Below are 17,948 nucleotides of genomic sequence, written 5' to 3'. Positions count from 1 at the left end.
GCCCCGCGGCCCCCAAGTGCCCCGCCACTGCCCGCCGCCGGCGGCCCTTCCGCCTCACTCAGCCGCGCTGCGGAGCGGACGGGCGCGGGCCATGCTGCGGACAGCAGGGAAGGAGCTTGCCCTGGTAAGGGGACCAGGGGCCCTGGGACCCCACATGCCTGGCGACCCCCTGATTCAGACTCCAGGTGCCGGTCCCCCGGACCCTATCTCCCGGCAAGCCGGACCCTTCGGACTCTCCCGAGATTCCCTACCTCGGACCTCGGGTCCCCTGGCTCAGTGAAGTGGCTCCTCTGAGGGATGGAGGGGAGGAGGCCGGAGACACTCCGTGAGGCTGGGCCCTGGGGCGTTCCCACATGCCACCCCATCCTCCCCGGACCGGGAGTGGGGTACTCGCAGCGCCGGGGGACTTGCCCAGCCCGAGTAAAACAAACTCCGGGGAGGCCCGGCCTAGCCCCAACGGTAGAGGGGAGCCCGGCCCGGGGCCGACCTCCCGCGGCTCCCTGAGCCCCCTTCCCGCGCCCAGGCGCCGCTGCAGGACTGGGGCGAGGAGACCGAGGACGGCGCGGTGTACAGCGTCTCCCTACGGCGGCAGCGCAGTCAGCGCCAGAGCCCGAGGGAGGGGCCCGGCGACGGCCAGGTGAGAAGGGGACTGGAGGGCGGGGCGGGGCAGGTGAGCCGGGGAGGGCGGGGTGGAGTGAAGAGCCCGAGCTGGGGCCCGACGGGAGGGCGGGGCTTAGGGCGGCCAGGTAGGGTGGGCGTCCATGTGAGTGGGGTAGATGAGTGAGGTGGGGCCAGGCCGGGACCGGTTTGTGAGCGGGACCTGAGGGCAGAGGCCAGGTAAGCCCGGTTAGTGGGGCGGAGCTGGAGAGGGAGGGGTGGTCTTTAGAAGCAGCCGGGTGAACGCGGGTGAGGCGGAGGGCAGGGACCAGGACAGCCAGTGAAGCGTAGCTGGAGAGCTGAGAGCAACCTAGGGGCGGGGCAGCGGGCAGGGCCTGGGAGGCTGCGGTGTCCAGGTCATTTGTGCAAGGTGCAGGGTAAAGCTAGGGGCCAGATTCCGAGGAATGGACGGGGTCAGATCCAAGAACCCTGCTAGCAATGGGTGTGGTTGGAAAAGGGGTGCTCCAGGGGCCACTCCTCTCTTGGCATCATCACCCCTCTGCCTCGCAGGCTCCCAGCCCCAGTGCGGGCACCTTCCTCCATTACCGCACCAGCAAGGTGCGCATGTTGAGGGCGGCGCATCTGGAGCGGCTGGTGCGGGAGCTGGTGTCTGTAGACCGTGAGCAGGACCCTGGCTTCGTTCCTGCCTTCCTGGCCACCCACCAGGCCTTTGTGCCCACTGCTCGCGTTTTGGGCCTTCTCCTGCCACCACCTCCCCCGCCCCTGCCGCCCTGGTCAGTACCAATGGGGAAACCTCCATGTTCCCACCCCAGGCCCTCACCGGGGCCCTCCCTCAGGTTTAGAATCAGGAAATCCCCCAACCTCAGAACCCTCTCCTACGCATCTGCCCCCTCTTCCCAACACCCTTCGTCACCTGATTGGGGGGCTCCTTCCAGGGTAGAGATCAAGAAGACAGAGGGACAGGATCTGAGCTTCAACAAGAACCTGAGGTTGGTTTCCCACTTGGGTAGCTGTGGAAGGTCCTAGAGGTCAAAGGTCGGATCTGAGGTATGGGGGGGTGCAGAGTTCCCAAATGGCCTCTGAGGCCCTGTCCCTCTGGCCAGGGCTGTGGTGTCTGTGCTGGGCTCCTGGCTGCGGGACCACCCTCAGGACTTCTGGGACCCCCCTGCCCACTCGGACCTGGGCAGTGTCCGTACCTTTCTGGGCTGGGCTGCCCCACTGGGGCCTGAGGCCCTGGAAGCAGAGAAGCTGCTGAGAGATTTCCTGGAGGAGGCTGAGCAGGAGCAGGAAGAGGAGGAGCAGCCCCAGGCTTCGGCAGGTGAGGGGTTTGGGGCAATGATAGTGCCCTGAGCAGGCCTTTCCTGATTCATACCTCCCCCAGGGGGCTCCTCCCCTGAGGGAGCTACAGATCTTAGGCAAGGTTCTTTTTCTTTTTTAAAAAAATATATTTTAATAGAGGCCCGGTGCACGACATTCGTGCACTTGGGAGGGGGGGTCCCTTAGCTCGGCCTGCTCCCTTTCACAGTCTGGGAGCCCTCAGGGGATGTCCTACTGCCTGCTTAGGCCCAGAAGCAGGCCTAAGCCACAGTCGGACATCCTTGGACATCCTTAGCACTGCCGGGAAGGCGGGCTGCTGGGCAGGCGGGCACAGCCGGGCTGCCCCTGTGCTCGCCAGCCATCAGCCGGGCTTCTGGCTGAGCAGCGCTCCCCTTGTGGGAGCGCACTGACCACCAGGGAGCAGCTCCTGCATTGAGCGTTTGCCCCCTGGTGGTCAGTGCATGGCATACCCACGGGTCATTCCCTGTTTGGTCAATTTGCATACTACTCTTTTATTATATAGGATTGATTTCAGAGAGGAAGGGAGAGGGAGAGAATCATTGATCAGTTGCCTCCTGCATGCCCCCCACTGGGGATCCAGCTCATAACCCGGGCATGTGCCCTGACTGGGAATCAAACCATGACCTCCTGGTTCATAGGTCCATACTCAACCACTGAGCAACACCAGCCAAGCTTTTTTTCTTTATTTTAAAAATATATGTTTTTATTGATTTTTAGAGAGAGAGGAAGGGAGAGGGATAGAGAGATAGAATCATTGGTTGGCTGCCTCCTGCACACCCCCTACTGCTGATCGAGCCCACAACCTGGGCACAACCTGGGTATGTGTACTGGCCTGGAATCAACTGTGAACTCTTGGTTCATGGGTTGATGCTCAACCACTGAGCCACGCTGTCTTGGCTAAACAAGGTTCTTAATCTTGTTGGAGCCTCAGTTTCCTAACCTATAAAATGGGGAAAATACCCTTTGTCTAACATATTGGCATTTATCTAGCAGCTCCTTCCCCACTCTATCCTAACTACAAAGATGCTCCATCATTGGTTCAGAATGCCCTGCATTTTAACTACAAATCATTCCATTACTACTTACCTTAGGAGCCACAGAAATCTGAATTCAAATCCCAGTCCTGCCATTTGTTGACTGTGTGACCTTGGATAAGTCACTTCACTTATATGAACCACAGTTGCCCTACCTGTGAAATGGGGGCGATAACAGTACTTACCTCATTGCCTCTTCATTCATTTAGCAGATATTTAGCCACTGGCCTCTATGCACATAACAGTGAACAGGAGCTCTCAGTTCCCTGGGGAAGACAATCAGTAGACAAGTAAATATACAAACAACGAGGGCTTGGCAAATAGTAAAACTTTCATTATTGTAGTTATCAATGACTCTTACTTATTAGAATGTACCACTTATAATGAAATATGTACAAGAAGCCATGCTGATATTTTCTTGTATAGTAGGGGTCAGTAAACTGGTCTTTTATAGAAAAACCTACAAACTTCTGTTGTAGAGAGCTTTGGGGGGCAGGAGGGAAAAAGATCCATATACTTCATTCAAGTCTTTGTTCAGTTGTCACCTTTTCAGACATACCTTCTCTGATCCCCTCCCAACAAATTTATTCTCTCACTCTGTGCCCTTTTAACCTGCCTTATTTTTCTGCATAGCACTCATTGGTTTTGTCCCCACCTCTGTCCCCAGGGGCAGGAACAATGCAGATTTGTTGACTAAATAATTATATATCCTGCTTATAAAGTATCATCTTCCACCCATCTGTGTTCCATCTGATCCCTATCACGAAAGCATCTGTATCCCTAATCCCCATCCTGTAATCCTCAGGTAATGGCCACATTTCTCTCCTCTTTACAAAGTAGCAGCCACTTCTCCCTCCTGAAACATTCAGTTATGTATATACAGGGTCAGGCAAAAGTAGGTTTACAGCGGTGAGTTCATAAAACATGGAGTTTATTCTTGTGTTATTTATTAATTATTGTATTATTTTCCATATGAACAGCTGTAAGCCTACTTTTGCCACACCCTGTATATCTTATCCTTCCATCCTCTGGTTACTAAGTGTTTTTCTTCCTCTGCTCTCAAGATTTCACCAGCTGCCTTAGCCGGTTTGGCTCAATTGATAGAGTATCAGCCCTCGGACTGAGGGGTCCTGGGTTTGATTCTGGTCAAGGGCAATTGCCTCAGTTGCAGGCTAGATCCCCAACCAGGTCGGGAGTTGGGGATCGGGAGCTGAGGTTCCTGTGCGAGTTGACCGATTGATGTGTCTCTCTCACATTGATGTTTCTCTCTCTGTTTCTCCACCTCCCTTCCTTTCTCACTAAAAAAAATAAATGGAAAAAATATCCTCAGGTGAGGATTAAGAAAAATAAAAAATATATAACCTTCATGCCCACAATCATTTCCAATAAAATCAGCAATAATTACTTAATATCAAGACATGGCCCATCTATAGTCAAATCCCCCTATTTGTCCCTACATTGTCTTTTTTACAGTTGTTTCTTTAAAACCCAAAGATCCATTTAAGGCATTCAGTTGTGTTTCTTAGGTCTCTTCTGGTCTATGACAGGCCCCCTTTGCCTTTCATGTAATAACAATAGGAAAAAAATGAGTCATTTGTCCTGAGCAGTGTCTCACATTCTTCTGCATTTGCCTGTTTGATTTCTCATGGTGACATGTGGTATGTTCCTCTATCCCCCATATTTGCTATAAGATCTGAAGGTTTGATTAGATATAGGTGCAATTTTTTTCCAATGCCACTTAAAAAAAATATATATATATATATATATATATATATATACACTCTTGTATATATATATATTTACACACACACATATATATATATATATATTGATTTCAGAGAGGAAGAGAGGGAGAGAAAGATAGAGACATCAATGATGAGAATCATTGAACAGCTGCCTCCTGCACGCCCCCTACTGGGAATCGAACCCACAACCTGGGCATGTGCTCTTGACTGGAATCAAACCTGGGACCCTTCAGTCCGCAGGCCAATGCTCTATCCACTGAGCCAAACCAGCTAGGGCCCAATGCCACTTTAAAAAAAAAAAAAATGTAGCCTGGCCAGAGTGAGCCAGAAACCCAGGCATGTGCCCTGACCAGGAATCAAAACGTGACCTCCTGGATCATAGGTCGACGCTCAACCACTGAGCCACGCCAGTCAGACCCAATGCCACTTTTTAAACTAATGTTTTGCAATGCCACCTGTCCTCATTTGAAATGAAAGACAAATAATCAAGCAGACTTATTCAGATAATTTTAAAATAATAAAATGATGTTGTAACTGTAACACCAAGGAAAAAGAAAATGAAAGCAATTTACACAATAAACTATGCTCATTGCTGTGTTGGTGCTTGGGCATGCCTCACTGGAAGACATGGTGAAATTTTGTCTGTCTTAAGATCATGGGGAATGTGAGGCACAAACACCTACTAATGCAGGAGAGTGCACTGGCCACACGGATGCATTAGCATAGATGTTAGTGACATCACCTTCCAAAATGCTGAGCAACATCACCTTCCAAAATGCTGAGCAATTTCCAAACAAAACAAAGTTAGGGATTTCACAGAACTTGAATTCCTGGAGCCAAAATAATTAGTGTTTCTGAGCAAGATAGTTGGGTGCAAGGTGCAGATTGCTATAAACAGGTTTTTCAAGGACACACATGAACAAAAAGAAAGAAAGAAAAAGTAGACTAGACGAAAAAGAAAAACAAGCAAAAGAAACAAGGACAACAATGCCTTGGAGGGACGTTTGGAGGCTGGTGGCACAGTTCTTCACAGTGCAGCAAGAGTCCAGCTTCTAAGTTGTCCCCTGGGGGTGCCACCATTGAAACCCACTACCATAAAGTCATTCATATTTGAGTACTTCAGAGCAGCCTGGTATGCATGATCTCATTTGATTATTTTTTTAAAGAAATGTGGGAGGGAGGATCAAATAAAAAGAAATGCAGATGAAGAAAAGAAAGCGCAGAGAAGTTTAAAGGCTTGTTTTAGTTCCACAGCAAGCCCAGTGGACAAGTTTGAATTTGAACTTGGCATTTTCTGACAATAACCTTCCCCATCCACAAAGTTATACCATCTTTCACCAAAAGAAAAGGGCAAGCCTGGCTGGTGTGAGCTTCAGCCTATGAACCAGGAGGTCATAGTTGGATTTCTGGTCAGGGCACATGCCCAGGTTGAGTGCTCATCCCCAGTGTGGGGCCTGCAGAAGGCAGTGGATCAATGATTGTCTCCTCACTTCCTCTCTGAAATCATTATATATATATATATATATATATATATATATATATGCAAAAGATTTTATCTTAATAAAGTCTCAAAGTCATAAAGCTCTATTTTCTACGCTGGTCTTTGAGCACCTGGCTTCAAATCCCTGCCCTGCCTGTCATTTACTGAACTGACTTAAGGCAAATTGCTCCTCCCGCCCCTGGGAGGTGGGTAATTAGTAGTGCCTGGCTCACTAGTAAGTGCTAAATCACCGAGTTAAACCGCACTGCGTGCTTAGTGAACGTTACTGTTGCTTTATGTCCTTACAAACATTCAGGGAGGTCTCCATTTCACAGATGAGGAAAGTGAGGCTCAGAAACACTTAGGGACGTGCCCTAGGTCCCACAGCCAGTCCTGAATTCACACTTGAGAGTTTTAACCCCCTCTAATGTTCTCTTAGGACCTCCTGGAAATGCCCGGACCCCCAGCCCAGACTCCCCCGAAGGCTACTTGGAAGAGGAGAAAGGGCTGGTGCAAGAAGGCCCTGAGCTCCTGGACTTCAGTGTAGACCAAGTGGCTGAGCAGTTGACTCTGATGGACGTGGTGAGGATGCAGGAGGGGCGCAGTGGGGGTGGGGAGGGGGGGCAGGTCTGGCTGAGCACAGATCCTACCCCCACCCCCTTTCAGGAACTCTTCTCCCGCGTGCGGCCCTGCGAGTGCCTGGGTTCCGTGTGGTCCCAACGGGACCGGCCAGGGGCCGCCGGCATCGCCCCTACTGTGCGCGCCACTGTGACCCAGTTCAACATGGTGACCGGCTGCGTGCTGGGCTCTGTGCTGGGGGCGCCGGGCCTGGCTGCCCCGCAGAGGGCGCAGCGGCTGGAAAAGTGGATCCGCATTGCCCAGGTGCATGTTCGGGGCGGTGTCCCGGTACCTAGAGAGGCAGGGGATGGGCGGAAGGCGGAAGACTAGGGTCTGGGAGTGTGGAGAGCATTGGGGCTGGAAGGTGCCAAAGGAAAAGCCGAGGACAAGGCTGTGCCAGGCTGGGGCGGGGGACGCCGAGGAGCTGGGTAGGCCTTAGGATAAGAGGATGGGATGGGTGTGATCGGGCGGATACAGGATTGGAGGAGGAACCAAAGCCCAGAGAAGCGGGCAGGGGTCCCGAAAAAGACTGGGTAGGGGCGGGGCAGGAACCTCTGGTCAGAGAGGAAGAGACAGAAATGAGGGCCCTGGAAAGAGAGAGGGCGCGTGGCCAGAAGGGGGAATGGAAAGGTTGAACCTGGCCTGAGACTTGGGTTCCGGGAGGAGGATCTGGTTCCGGAGAGATGCCGCGGGCGCCTCTAGTGCCCACTGAGAAGGTAGAGTCGGGAGACAGAAGCCAAGGACCGAAGTAGAGGCAGCTGGGGACGGGTCCGCGCAGCAGGTGGGAAGAGGCAGGGACTCCTGGAGCGGGAGGCGGTCCTGGTAGCATGTCAGATGTGGGGCCCGTCGTAGAGGTCGGACCTGGGGTGAGAAGTCAGGAGATCATCGAAGGCGGATTATACATGGTCAGGCTTAGGGTCTGAGCGGCGCCCCCCGCCCCCTCCTCCCAGCGCTGCAGGGAACTGCGGAACTTCTCCTCCCTGCGCGCCATCCTGTCGGCCCTGCAGTCTAACCCCATATATCGGCTCAAGAGCAGCTGGGGCGCTGTGAGCAGGTGAGCAATAATGGGGAGAGAAGCTGGGCGAGACCTCCGTACCAACCACAGCCCTGACCCTCCCAGCCCCTGACCCCTCTCCTGTCCCCCACAGGGAGCCGTTATCCACTTTCAGGAAACTTTCGCAGATTTTCTCGGACGAGAACAACCATCTCAGCAGCAGAGAGATTCTTTCCCAGGTACAGAGGCACGGCCGGGGACCTGGGGCAGGCAAGGCACAGGCTGTCCTTGTCCTTCCCCTGCACCTCAGAAATGACCTTGTCCTTGCATGTGGGCAGCCCGCGTTTTTACTGCCTCTGCTGCCCTCATGATAGTTCAACTTGCTAACTGCCTTATTTATTCATTCAACAAATACCAGAAGTTACAAGGAAAAGGTCACTGAAGGCTAGAGTCACAGCGAAGAGTGGAAAAAAAATTTGACTTTAATAAGCAAAACTAACAAATGTGTGCTCACAGATCAGACTTACTGTAGGCAAGATCGAGGTTCTAAATGCAATTAGGTTGTTAGGGTGAGTCCAGAATAGATGGGACAGTCCTCACATTCACCTCCTGCAGGTCCCTGGACAGATGTCCCCTCTGAGATGCCCTCCCTGTGCCCCCAGCATCTCATTCTTTTTTCAAAAGAATATATTTTTGTTGATTTCCGAGAGGAAGGGAGAGGGAGAGAGAGATAGAAACATCAATGATGAGAGAGAATCATCAATTGGCTGCCTTCTGCACGCCCCTCACTGGGGATTGAGCCCCCAACCCGTCATGTGCCCTGACCAGAAATCGAACTGTGACCTCCTGGTTCATAGGTCACTGCTCAACCATTGAGCCATGCCTCTGGGCTCTATTGTTCTTTTCTTATCTCTGAGTATCCTTAATTACTATGTTAAGTTTGGTTGTTGCTCTCTCTTCCTCCCTGATGTCTGCTCTATGAGGCGAGTTTTTGTATGTTTTACTCACTACTGCTTCTCCAGGAGCCAGAGCAGTGCCTGGCCCACAGCAGGCTCTCAATATCTATGAGTGAATTAATATCTCACATAAGAATGATCTCAAGGAACAAGGAGCTCTGCGTTAAGCACCTACTGTGTACCAGGCACTATGCCAGGAGGCTTGGCCATCAACCAGAGAGACACAGTTCCTGCCTTGGGGGGAATCAGGCCCCAGACAGGGGAGACACACAGGGCAATGATAACTGCCCCAGCAATGATGTAATTAACCAGGCAGAGCAATGCCATGAGGGCAAGTTCAGGGCATTCCCAGTGGATTGCCTGAGGGCCTGGTCCATCAGACCTGGGACAAAGATTCTCACCTGGGTTGAGGCTGTCCCTGGGGGCCATGGCACCCACAAGCCCCACCTCGGGTCATCCTCAGCGGGGCCTACCCCCTGCCACTTCTCTGCTCCCTTCCTCCCTCCCCCTGTTCACTTTTCTTGGAGCGTGACCTTTGCAACTGGTTTGTAATTGCTAAAAGCAAAATGGGCCCAGCCTGCATGGCTCAGTGATTGAGCATCTACCTATGAGCCAGGAGGTCACGGTTCGATTCCAGGTCAGGGCATATGCTGGGGTTGTGGGCTCGATCCCCAGTGTGGGGCGTGCAGGAGGCAGTCAATCAATGATTCTTTTTTTTTTTTTTTTTTTTAAATATATTTTATTGATATTTTACAGAGAGGAAGGGAGAGGGACAGAAAGTCAGAAACATCAATGAGAGAGAAACATCGATCAGCCGCCTCCTGCACACCTCCCACTGGGGACGTGCCCGCAACCAAGGCACATGCCCCTGACCGGAATCGAACCTGGGACCCTTCAGTCCGCAGGCCGACGCTCTATCCACTGAGCCAAACCGGTTTCGGCAATTCTTTTTTTTTTTAAAAAAATATATTTTATTGATTTTTTTACAGAGAGGAAGGGAGAGGGATAGAGAGTTAGAAACATCGATGAGAGAGAAACATCGATCAGCTGCCTCCTGCACACTCCCCACCGGGTATGTGCCCGCAACCAAGGTACATGCCCTTGACCGGAATTGAACCTGGGACCCTTGAGTCCGCAGGCCGACGCTCTATCCACAATCATTGAGCCAAACCAGTTAGGGCAATCAATGATTCTTGATGTTTCTTTCTCTCTCTCTCTCTCCCCCACTTCTCTCTCTCCCCCCATCCTCTTTGAAATCAATAAACATATATTTAAAAATAAAATAAATAAAAATAAAAGCAAAATGGGTGTGTATTGAGGCTTCTTCCCTGAAGGAGAGATCCAAGAGACCCCGGATCTACTCAGTTCTTCTCCTGCCCACAGGAGGAGGCCACTGAGGGACCCCAAGAGGAGAATACTCCCCCAGGAAGCCTGCCTTCAGTGAGTGGTGGTAGTTTGGGGTGGGGGACAAGTGGGACCCTCATGGAAGGGGATGGGGCACGATGGGGTCTGTGATGGTGGAGAGTGACTGGAGCTCTGGGGCCACAGAAATTGTCCCCAGGCCCGGTTCCCTACCTTGGCACCTTTCTCACCGACCTGGTTATGCTGGACACAGCCCTGCCGGACATGCTAGAGGTCTGACTCCTGACCCTTGACCCAGTACCACTTGCCCTCAGCACAGTGGCCTCCTGACATCTCACCTTTGACCCTGCCTGCAATCCCAACCCCAGCTCCCTTAGTGCAGTAGGGCTCCTGACATCCTAACCCCTGACCTTGACCCTCAATCAGTCCTTAACCCTGGAGACTCCAATTCAGACAAAGTTTTCCCCCAGGGGGATCTCATCAACTTTGAGAAGAGGAGGAAGGTGAGTGGGCTCTGAAGTGGGTGTGGGAGGGGCCAGGGTGGGGTCAGGGCAGGGATGAGGTCTCAGAAACCATACCCTCAGGAGTGGGAGATCCTGGCCCGAATCCAGCAGTTGCAGAAGCGCTGTCGGAGCTACTGCCTGAGCCCCTGCCCGCCCATCCTGGCTGCCCTGCGTGCCCAGCGCCAGCTCAGTGAGGAGCAGAGGTGACCATCCTGTGGCCTGGCCCAACCCCACCTCGACTGACCCTGGATTTGCTTACCCTGTACACCTCTCCAAATCCTTCTAAGACCACCTCCTTCCTGAGCCTTGACCCCCAACCTGTGACCTTGCATCATCTCCAGCCCAATTGAGGGCCCCAAATGACCTCCCACCTTAAATTTGACTCTATCTGACTTTCTGACTTCAACTCAACCATCCATTCTGTTTTCTTCCCACCTCTGACCCTATCTGACCCGCGATCCCATTCATGACTCCCATCTGACTCTCCGAGCCCAATCATTGACCCCCAATTTTGAGTAATTGACTACGACTTTGACATATATTTGACCATCCAACTCAACTATCCCAATTATTTCCTTCATTCTGTGGAATCCATGACTCCAATAATTACCTGACCTTGAATTCTATTCTTAACCCAATTTGACGCCTCAGTCCCACCTGTGAGTCCCTGTGTGACCTGCCAACCAAGCCATCGCATCTCATTCCTAATAAGACCCAGTTTCTTTATGACCCCATTTACTACTCTGACCCTGGTATTTGGTGCCCAATACTTGGCTGTTCCCCACAATGTCCAAACCCAGCTCCCAACTGATTCTAACTCTCATCTCCCAACGCCCCAATCTGCACCTTGATCCCTCAGCTACCGTGTCTCCCGTGTCATTGAACCACCAGCCGCCTCCTGTCCCAGCTCCCCACGTGTGCGACGACGAATCAGCCTCACCAAGCGTCTCAGTGCGTGAGTCTTGGGAATGTGGGTGGGGTGATATGGGCAGAGATGGGGGGGCTGCTTCTGGCTCTGAGTTTGGCCTTACCCTCATCCCCTGTCCCCACCCTCAGGAAGCTGTCCAGAGAGAGAGGCTCGTCTCCTGGTGGGAGTCCTGGAGACCCCTCATCCCCTACTTCCAGGTAAGCATCCTGTTTAGTGAAGGAGTTGGAGGTGGCAGGGTCAGAGGTTGGGGTAGCACCACCTCAGGCTCTGCGTCTCTCCCAGTCTGTCCCCAGGGTCTCCCCCATCCAGTCCTAGAATGAGGGACCCTCCTCCTGGAAGTCCCCCAGCCTCTCCAGGGCCCCAGGGCCCCAGCACCAAGGTACCAGGACTGCTTGTGTGTACATGTGGGACTGTGGGCACCCAGGGCTTAGTGTATGTGTGTGTGTGAGAGAGAGAGAGATTTTGAGGCCAGGCATGTACATATGAGATTGTACTCATGCTTGGTTCAGTACTTGGGGTGTCTGTCCAAGGGACCATGTACATTTTCATGGCCTTGATTGAGAAATTGTCCCTCCGTCTGGCCTGTGCTCAGATCTGGACCTGTGTGTCTGCTCGCCCATGGTGCAATCCCACATTTTGCAAGAATTGGTGTGTTGCCAGGAATTTGCATTCCTGAAGGGGAAATGTTGGCATGAATATCCACCATATCCACCTGCCCATGTGCAGGGCTGTTCATGGATATGGACTTATATGTGTGCAACAACTGTGAGCATATGTATGTGCTCTCTGTTCTGTGTACATAGGATTTTTTGTGTGTGAACATGGGTGTGTGTTTATTAATCATGTAAATGTGTGTAACAGGAAATAAAGGTTTGTATGTGATGGGATTGCACAGATGTGGACTTGTATGTATGTGCCCTAATTGTGTGTCCCCAGGCTTTGGGTGTGTAGGGGCATGTGTTGAATACATTAATAAGGAAGGGGCCTAATGCTACCCCACTGCTTACAGCTGACCTTGGCCTTGGCCCTGAGCTGTCCTCGAATCCCCCATGTGGGGCAGCAGGGCTCAGAGGCCCGGGTCATCCGCGTCAGCATCGACAATGACCACGGGAACCTGTATCGGAGCATTCTGGTGAGGAAGGGGGCCAGGGACCTGCTGGGGGCAGCCCTGCCCTTGGGGCTCAGACTGTTACATCTGACCTCCTGCTTTCTTTTCCCAGCTCACGAGTCAGGACAAGACCCCCAGTGTGGTGCAGAGAGCCTTACAGAAGCACAATGTGGCCCAGTCCTGGGCCCGTGACTACCAGCTCTTCCAAGTCCTTCCTGGGGACAAGGGTGAGCAGGGACAGCTTGGAGCCTTAGCTGGGGGGGCAGCTGGGAGATGGCCCTAACAGGGCCAGGAGGTGGTACAGGCACAGGGTAGGGATAAAATGAAATAGAGTTGGGGTGAGAGACAGTAAAATATTTGTTCCTCAATTATATGAGTCATGTGGTTATCCTGGCTCAGTGCGAGGCAAGAGGGCACCTGGGATTATGGGGAAATGAGATTGCCTAGGGTTAGACAAGAGGGACTATGTTTAGAAGGTTGTCTAGGCTTAAATGTATACAATCATGAGGTTGTTCAGGCTTAACTTGGTGGGGTGCAGGACTGAAGGGTCTCTGGGCTTTAATTTGAGGGGAAATGAGTTTGTTCAGACTCAGCCTGGGGAATCTGAAGGTGTCTGAACTTGGCACAGGAGAAGGCCAAAAGGTATTGAAATTCAGGGTAAGGGACCATGAGGTTGTTCAGTGTAGGAGGTTGTCCAATTTTTGCAAGGGAGAGATAAGAGGTTGCTATATTAAAGAACATGACATGAAGTAGGCTGGATATTAGGAAGGAATATATGAGGCTCAGGTGGCAATGGCCATAGGTTGTGCAGGCTGGAAGTAGGAAGTCAGAAGTTATTCAAGTTCATGGTAATAGCAGCATGAACTTGGCTGGGAACTGGCCATGAGGAGAGAGTGGGGTGGGAAGGAAGTTGTTTGGGATGGGTGGCCTGAGTTTGCCCAAACTCGTAGTGTAGGTTGCCTAGACTCCAGGGGAAGTGGCAGGAAGTTGCCCAGGTTTGTGGTGGGGAGGAGACATGAAGTTGTGCAGGCTTTGAGTGGGAAGTTGTCCAGGTTCCCAATGAGAGGAGAATGAGGTTGGCTTAGCACTGGCTGAAGGGACCCAAGGTTGTTCAGGCCTCAGGTAGAACGGCAGACGGTTACCTAGGTCCCTTGTGGGGGAAGTATGAGGTCGTGCAGGCCTTTCCTTATTATGTCCACACCTGGCCAGAGCTCCTGATTCCTGACAACGCCAATGTCTTCTATGCCATGAGTCCAGCCGCCCCTGGAGACTTCATGCTGCGGCGGAAGAAGGAGGAGGCCCAGCACACAACCTCAGTCTCCCCGACCTGAGTTGGCTCTCTCCTGCCTCCAGGACACAGGTCCCATAGGCAGCTTCTATCACCATGGGGGCAGCAAGGGCACTCCTCTCCCAGAAAGCTCCCATTCCCCAGTAGAGCCCATTGTGCTCCATACCCTGTGACCCCCTCCCCCCAACTTTATTGGGCCCCATCACACTGACCCTCTTGGCACTGGATCCCTATTCCAAAGCCCTCAGCTCACAGGGTGGCTGGTGGATAGCGCTACTGCATACTGGGGGTCAGACCCTTCCCTAGAGAAATCTGGTAACTGTTGGAGAGGCATCACAACTGACAGAAGTAGATGAAAACAGTGACCAAAGATATGAAACAGGAGTCGGTCTTCTTTGTTTGGTACCTGTGCCTCATGTTCATTCTTCTTTAAGATAAAAATGTAAAAGCAAAGAACTAAGAGCCCTAAGGAAAGGATTGGTTGAAGCCCTAACTGGTTTGGCTCAGTGGATAGAGTATTGGCCTGTGGACTCAAGGGTCCCAGGTTCGATTCCAGTCAAGGGCATGTACCTTGGTTGCGGGCACATACCCAGTAGGGAGTGTGCAGGAGGCAGCTGATCGATGTTTCTAACTCTCTATCCCTCTCCCTTCCTCTCTGTAAAAAATCAATAAAATATATTTTAAAAAAAAAAAAAAAAAGGAAAGGATTGGGTGAAGCATGACCGGACACTGGGGGAGGGTGGCTGTCATACACACAGGTTTCAGGACTCCCTCCCCCAACATTTTTGGGGTAATATGCTGCTTTTCTGCTATGTGTATGGGAGATGAAGAAATGAAATTCCATTGGAATCAAAGACAAATAACATCATCACCCATGAGTCAATAGGGCTGTGAGGACAAAGGTGAAGCTGAGTTGTCTATCAGTCCTGGGGTAGGAAGGAGAGACAGGTGGAGCCCATCCTGCCATGGCTCAGTGGCTGAGCATCGACCTATGAACCAGGAGGTCATGGTTGGATTTCTGGTCAGGGGAAATGCCTGGGTTGCAGTAGGGGAATGTGTAGAAGGCAGCAATCAATGATTCTCATCATTGATGTTTCTATTTCTCCCCCTCCCTTCCTCTTTGAAATATATATATATAATTTTTTTTTTTAAGAAGAAGAAACAGGTAGAGATGGAGTGAGCTATAGGGCCATCTACAACAGTCATAGCAAGAACAATGATATGCCCACTTATGAACTCTACTCTGTGCTGGACGATAACTAGGGGCTTTCTATTTCACTGTGTTAATCAGGATTCTTTATGTTTCAAGTGGTCAAAAATCCAATTCAATAGGCACATGCCTAAAGGAAATTAATGGCTTGTGTAATTAAAAAACTCAGTGGGTCCGCTTCAGGTACAGTTGGATCCAGAGACTGAAAAGATGTCATCGGGATTTTGTTGCTGTCTCTTGGCTCCAATTTTGCTCTAAGAATGAGACTGTCTATTGTCCCCTCAAATCCAATCACCTTCTATGGCGATAGAACCAGTGGTTTTTACCTGGTCACCCAGAGTAAAAACTACATTCCCAGTCTCCTTTGCAGCAAAATGTGATCATGTGACTAAGTCCTGGCCAATGAGATGTAAAAGGAAAGGATGTGGGCAAATGCTAGTTCCTGCCCTTAAAGGGGTAGTCCTTCCCTTCCTCTTCTTCTGCCTCCCACTGTGTGGAGTGGATCCTGTGGGGTCGGGTGGGCCACACCCTCTAAATAACTGAGCAACAAAATGAAAGGAGCATGGAATTGCCATGTTGTATTGCTGCTACTTGGATTGTTGCATAAGAGAGAAATAAATGTCTATTTTACTTGAACCACTATTATTTGGGTTTCTATTACAGTAACCAAAAGAACATTTTAAGTAACATAGCCCCACTCCAAGGCAGGCTCACACCTCCTGGGAGCATTGCCAGGCTTACATCCCACCATCTTCATCCTCCCGTGCAAGGAGAACAAACCCCTTTTTCCCTTCAGGTCCAGCAAAAGTCCCACAGCAGATGCCCATTGGACCAATTGAACCAGTAACTGTTTAGAGCAGTGGTTCTCAACCTTCCTAATGCCGCGACCCTTTAATACAGTTCCTCATGTTGTGGTGACCCCCAACCATAAAATTATTTTCGTTGCTACTTCATAACTGTAATTTTGCTACTGTTATGAATCGTAATGTAAATATCTGTGTTTTCCGATGGTCTTAGGCTCTACAGCAGTCACGACCCACAGGTTGAGAACCATTAGCAGGGTCACCTAAGACCATCAGAAAACACAGATATTTACATTACGATTCATAACAGTAGTAAAATTACAGTTATGAAGTAGCAACGAAAATAATTTTATGGTTGGGGGTCACCACAACATGAGGAACTGTATTAAAGGGTCGCGGCATTAGAAAGGTTGAGAACCACTGGTTTAGAGGAATGTGATATACTAATTAGCCAGGCCTGGGTCCTGTGCCCATCCTTTGAGCTGGCAGAGAAATTTCAAACCACAGGAGTGAAGTCTGGGAGGGCACAAAAATTGAAATTCCACTTGGGTGTTGTTACTAGGAGAAGGGAGAATTCTGGTGAATGGGCAATAAAACAATTCCTAGGGTTCTAAACATTGTCTTTGGAGCAATAATGGGGGATGCTCAGGCCCTGCCTGGGGCAAAAGAGGAGACAGAAGAACCTAAGCATCATGTAGGGTCTGTTAAAAGACAGATTACAGCTTTGGCCAGTTCTGCTCAGTGGATAGAGCATCAGTCCTCAGACAGAAGGGTCCTGAGTTCCATTTAAGTCAAGGGCATGTACCTCGGTTGATGTCTCTCTCATCATTGATGTTTCGGTCAAGGCACATGCCGGGGTTGCGGGCTCAATCCCCAGTAGAAGGTGTGCAGGAGGCAGTCAATGATTCTCTCTCATCATTGATGTTTCTATATCTCTCTCCCTCTCCCTTCCTCCCTGAAATCAACAAAAATATATATTTTTTAAAAAGGCAGATTATAGTATACAACATGCTACTCTACAGGCTTTTTAAGGGGTGGGGTTACTATGAGTATTAAGACCTTAGTACTAACTGGATGTAAATAACAATATCTTGAACTAGCATAAGCAAATCATAATTGCTATATAATGTAATATGTCATTTTATCTCAATAAAAATAAAGTAATTGTTATTCTTTTTTAAAAATATATATTTTATTGATTTTTTACAGAGAGGAAGGGAGAAGGATAGAGAGTTAGAAACATCGATTCAGCTGCCTCCTACACACTCCCTACTGGGGATGTGCCCGCAACCAAGGTAGAATTGAACCTGGGACCCTTCAGACCGCAGGCCAACGCTCTATCCACTGAGCCAAACCGGTTAGGGCAGTAATTATTATTCTTATGGAGTGCTTATTATGTACCAGGCTCTGTTCTAATAATCTATCTCATTGAATCCTCATAATAACACTATGGAGTAGGCACTATTGTTTTACCCATTGTATACACAAAAAACTGGGACTAGGGAGGGTTAACAACTATCCAAGGTGACATGGTAAGTGGCAAGGCTGGGGTTCGATGTGCTAGAACATGTGCACTGAACAACTGGGCTGGCTAGCCTCTCAGAATCACAGTTTACAGTTTCTGCCTTTCTCTCTCACACACACAGTCCAAATCCAATTTCCTGAGGAAGAGAGAGATTCTCTGAGTCACTTTGTTTTTGAAAGTGCACCGGTAGCACTGGCCGGTGTGGCTCAGTTGGTTGAGTGTCTTCCCTTGCACCAAAAGGGTGTTGGTTCAGTTCCAGGTCAGAGCACATGCCCAGGTTGCAGGCTTGGTCCCACAGTCCAGGTGTGTATGGGAGGCAACTGATCACCACATTGATGTTCCTCCCTCCCTCCCTATCTCCCTCTGGCCCTTTCTCTCTAAAATCAATAAAAACATTAAAAAATAAATAAAAGTGCAGGGTACTTAGGCACAGCTCTA

At 50.5% G+C, this 17,948-nt stretch overlaps 1 protein-coding gene across 3 annotated transcripts; it reads left to right on the top strand.

Annotated features, from left to right (window-relative positions):
- Window positions 1–39: 39 nt before the first annotated feature.
- RGL3 (ral guanine nucleotide dissociation stimulator like 3) lies at window positions 40–14,654 on the top strand. Of its 3 annotated transcripts, XM_080675366.1 has the most exons (19): window positions 51–124; window positions 524–637; window positions 1,168–1,391; window positions 1,554–1,607; window positions 1,722–1,936; window positions 6,655–6,797; window positions 6,882–7,097; window positions 7,784–7,887; window positions 7,982–8,066; window positions 10,167–10,223; window positions 10,332–10,418; window positions 10,616–10,648; window positions 10,730–10,851; window positions 11,508–11,603; window positions 11,705–11,773; window positions 11,859–11,955; window positions 12,586–12,708; window positions 12,797–12,911; window positions 13,894–14,654. In XM_080675366.1, exons 1-19 carry the CDS (start codon window positions 92–94, stop codon window positions 14,013–14,015), a joined length of 2,109 nt encoding a protein of 702 aa, XP_080531492.1. In that variant the 5' UTR covers window positions 51–91; the 3' UTR covers window positions 14,016–14,654. The 3 variants fall into 3 exon arrangements, with proteins under 3 accessions (XP_080531494.1, XP_080531492.1, XP_080531493.1); XM_080675368.1 differs by lacking the exon at window positions 10,332–10,418 and having other exon boundaries at window positions 40–124; XM_080675367.1 differs by lacking the exon at window positions 1,554–1,607.
- The last annotated feature ends 3,294 nt before the right edge of the window (window positions 14,655–17,948 follow it).

The sequence above is a fragment of the Plecotus auritus genome (assembly GCF_963455305.1).
Source record: "Plecotus auritus genome assembly, chromosome: 6".
NCBI classification, from domain to species: Eukaryota; Metazoa; Chordata; class Mammalia; order Chiroptera; family Vespertilionidae; genus Plecotus; species Plecotus auritus.
This window is presented reverse-complemented; position numbering and strand designations above follow the sequence as displayed.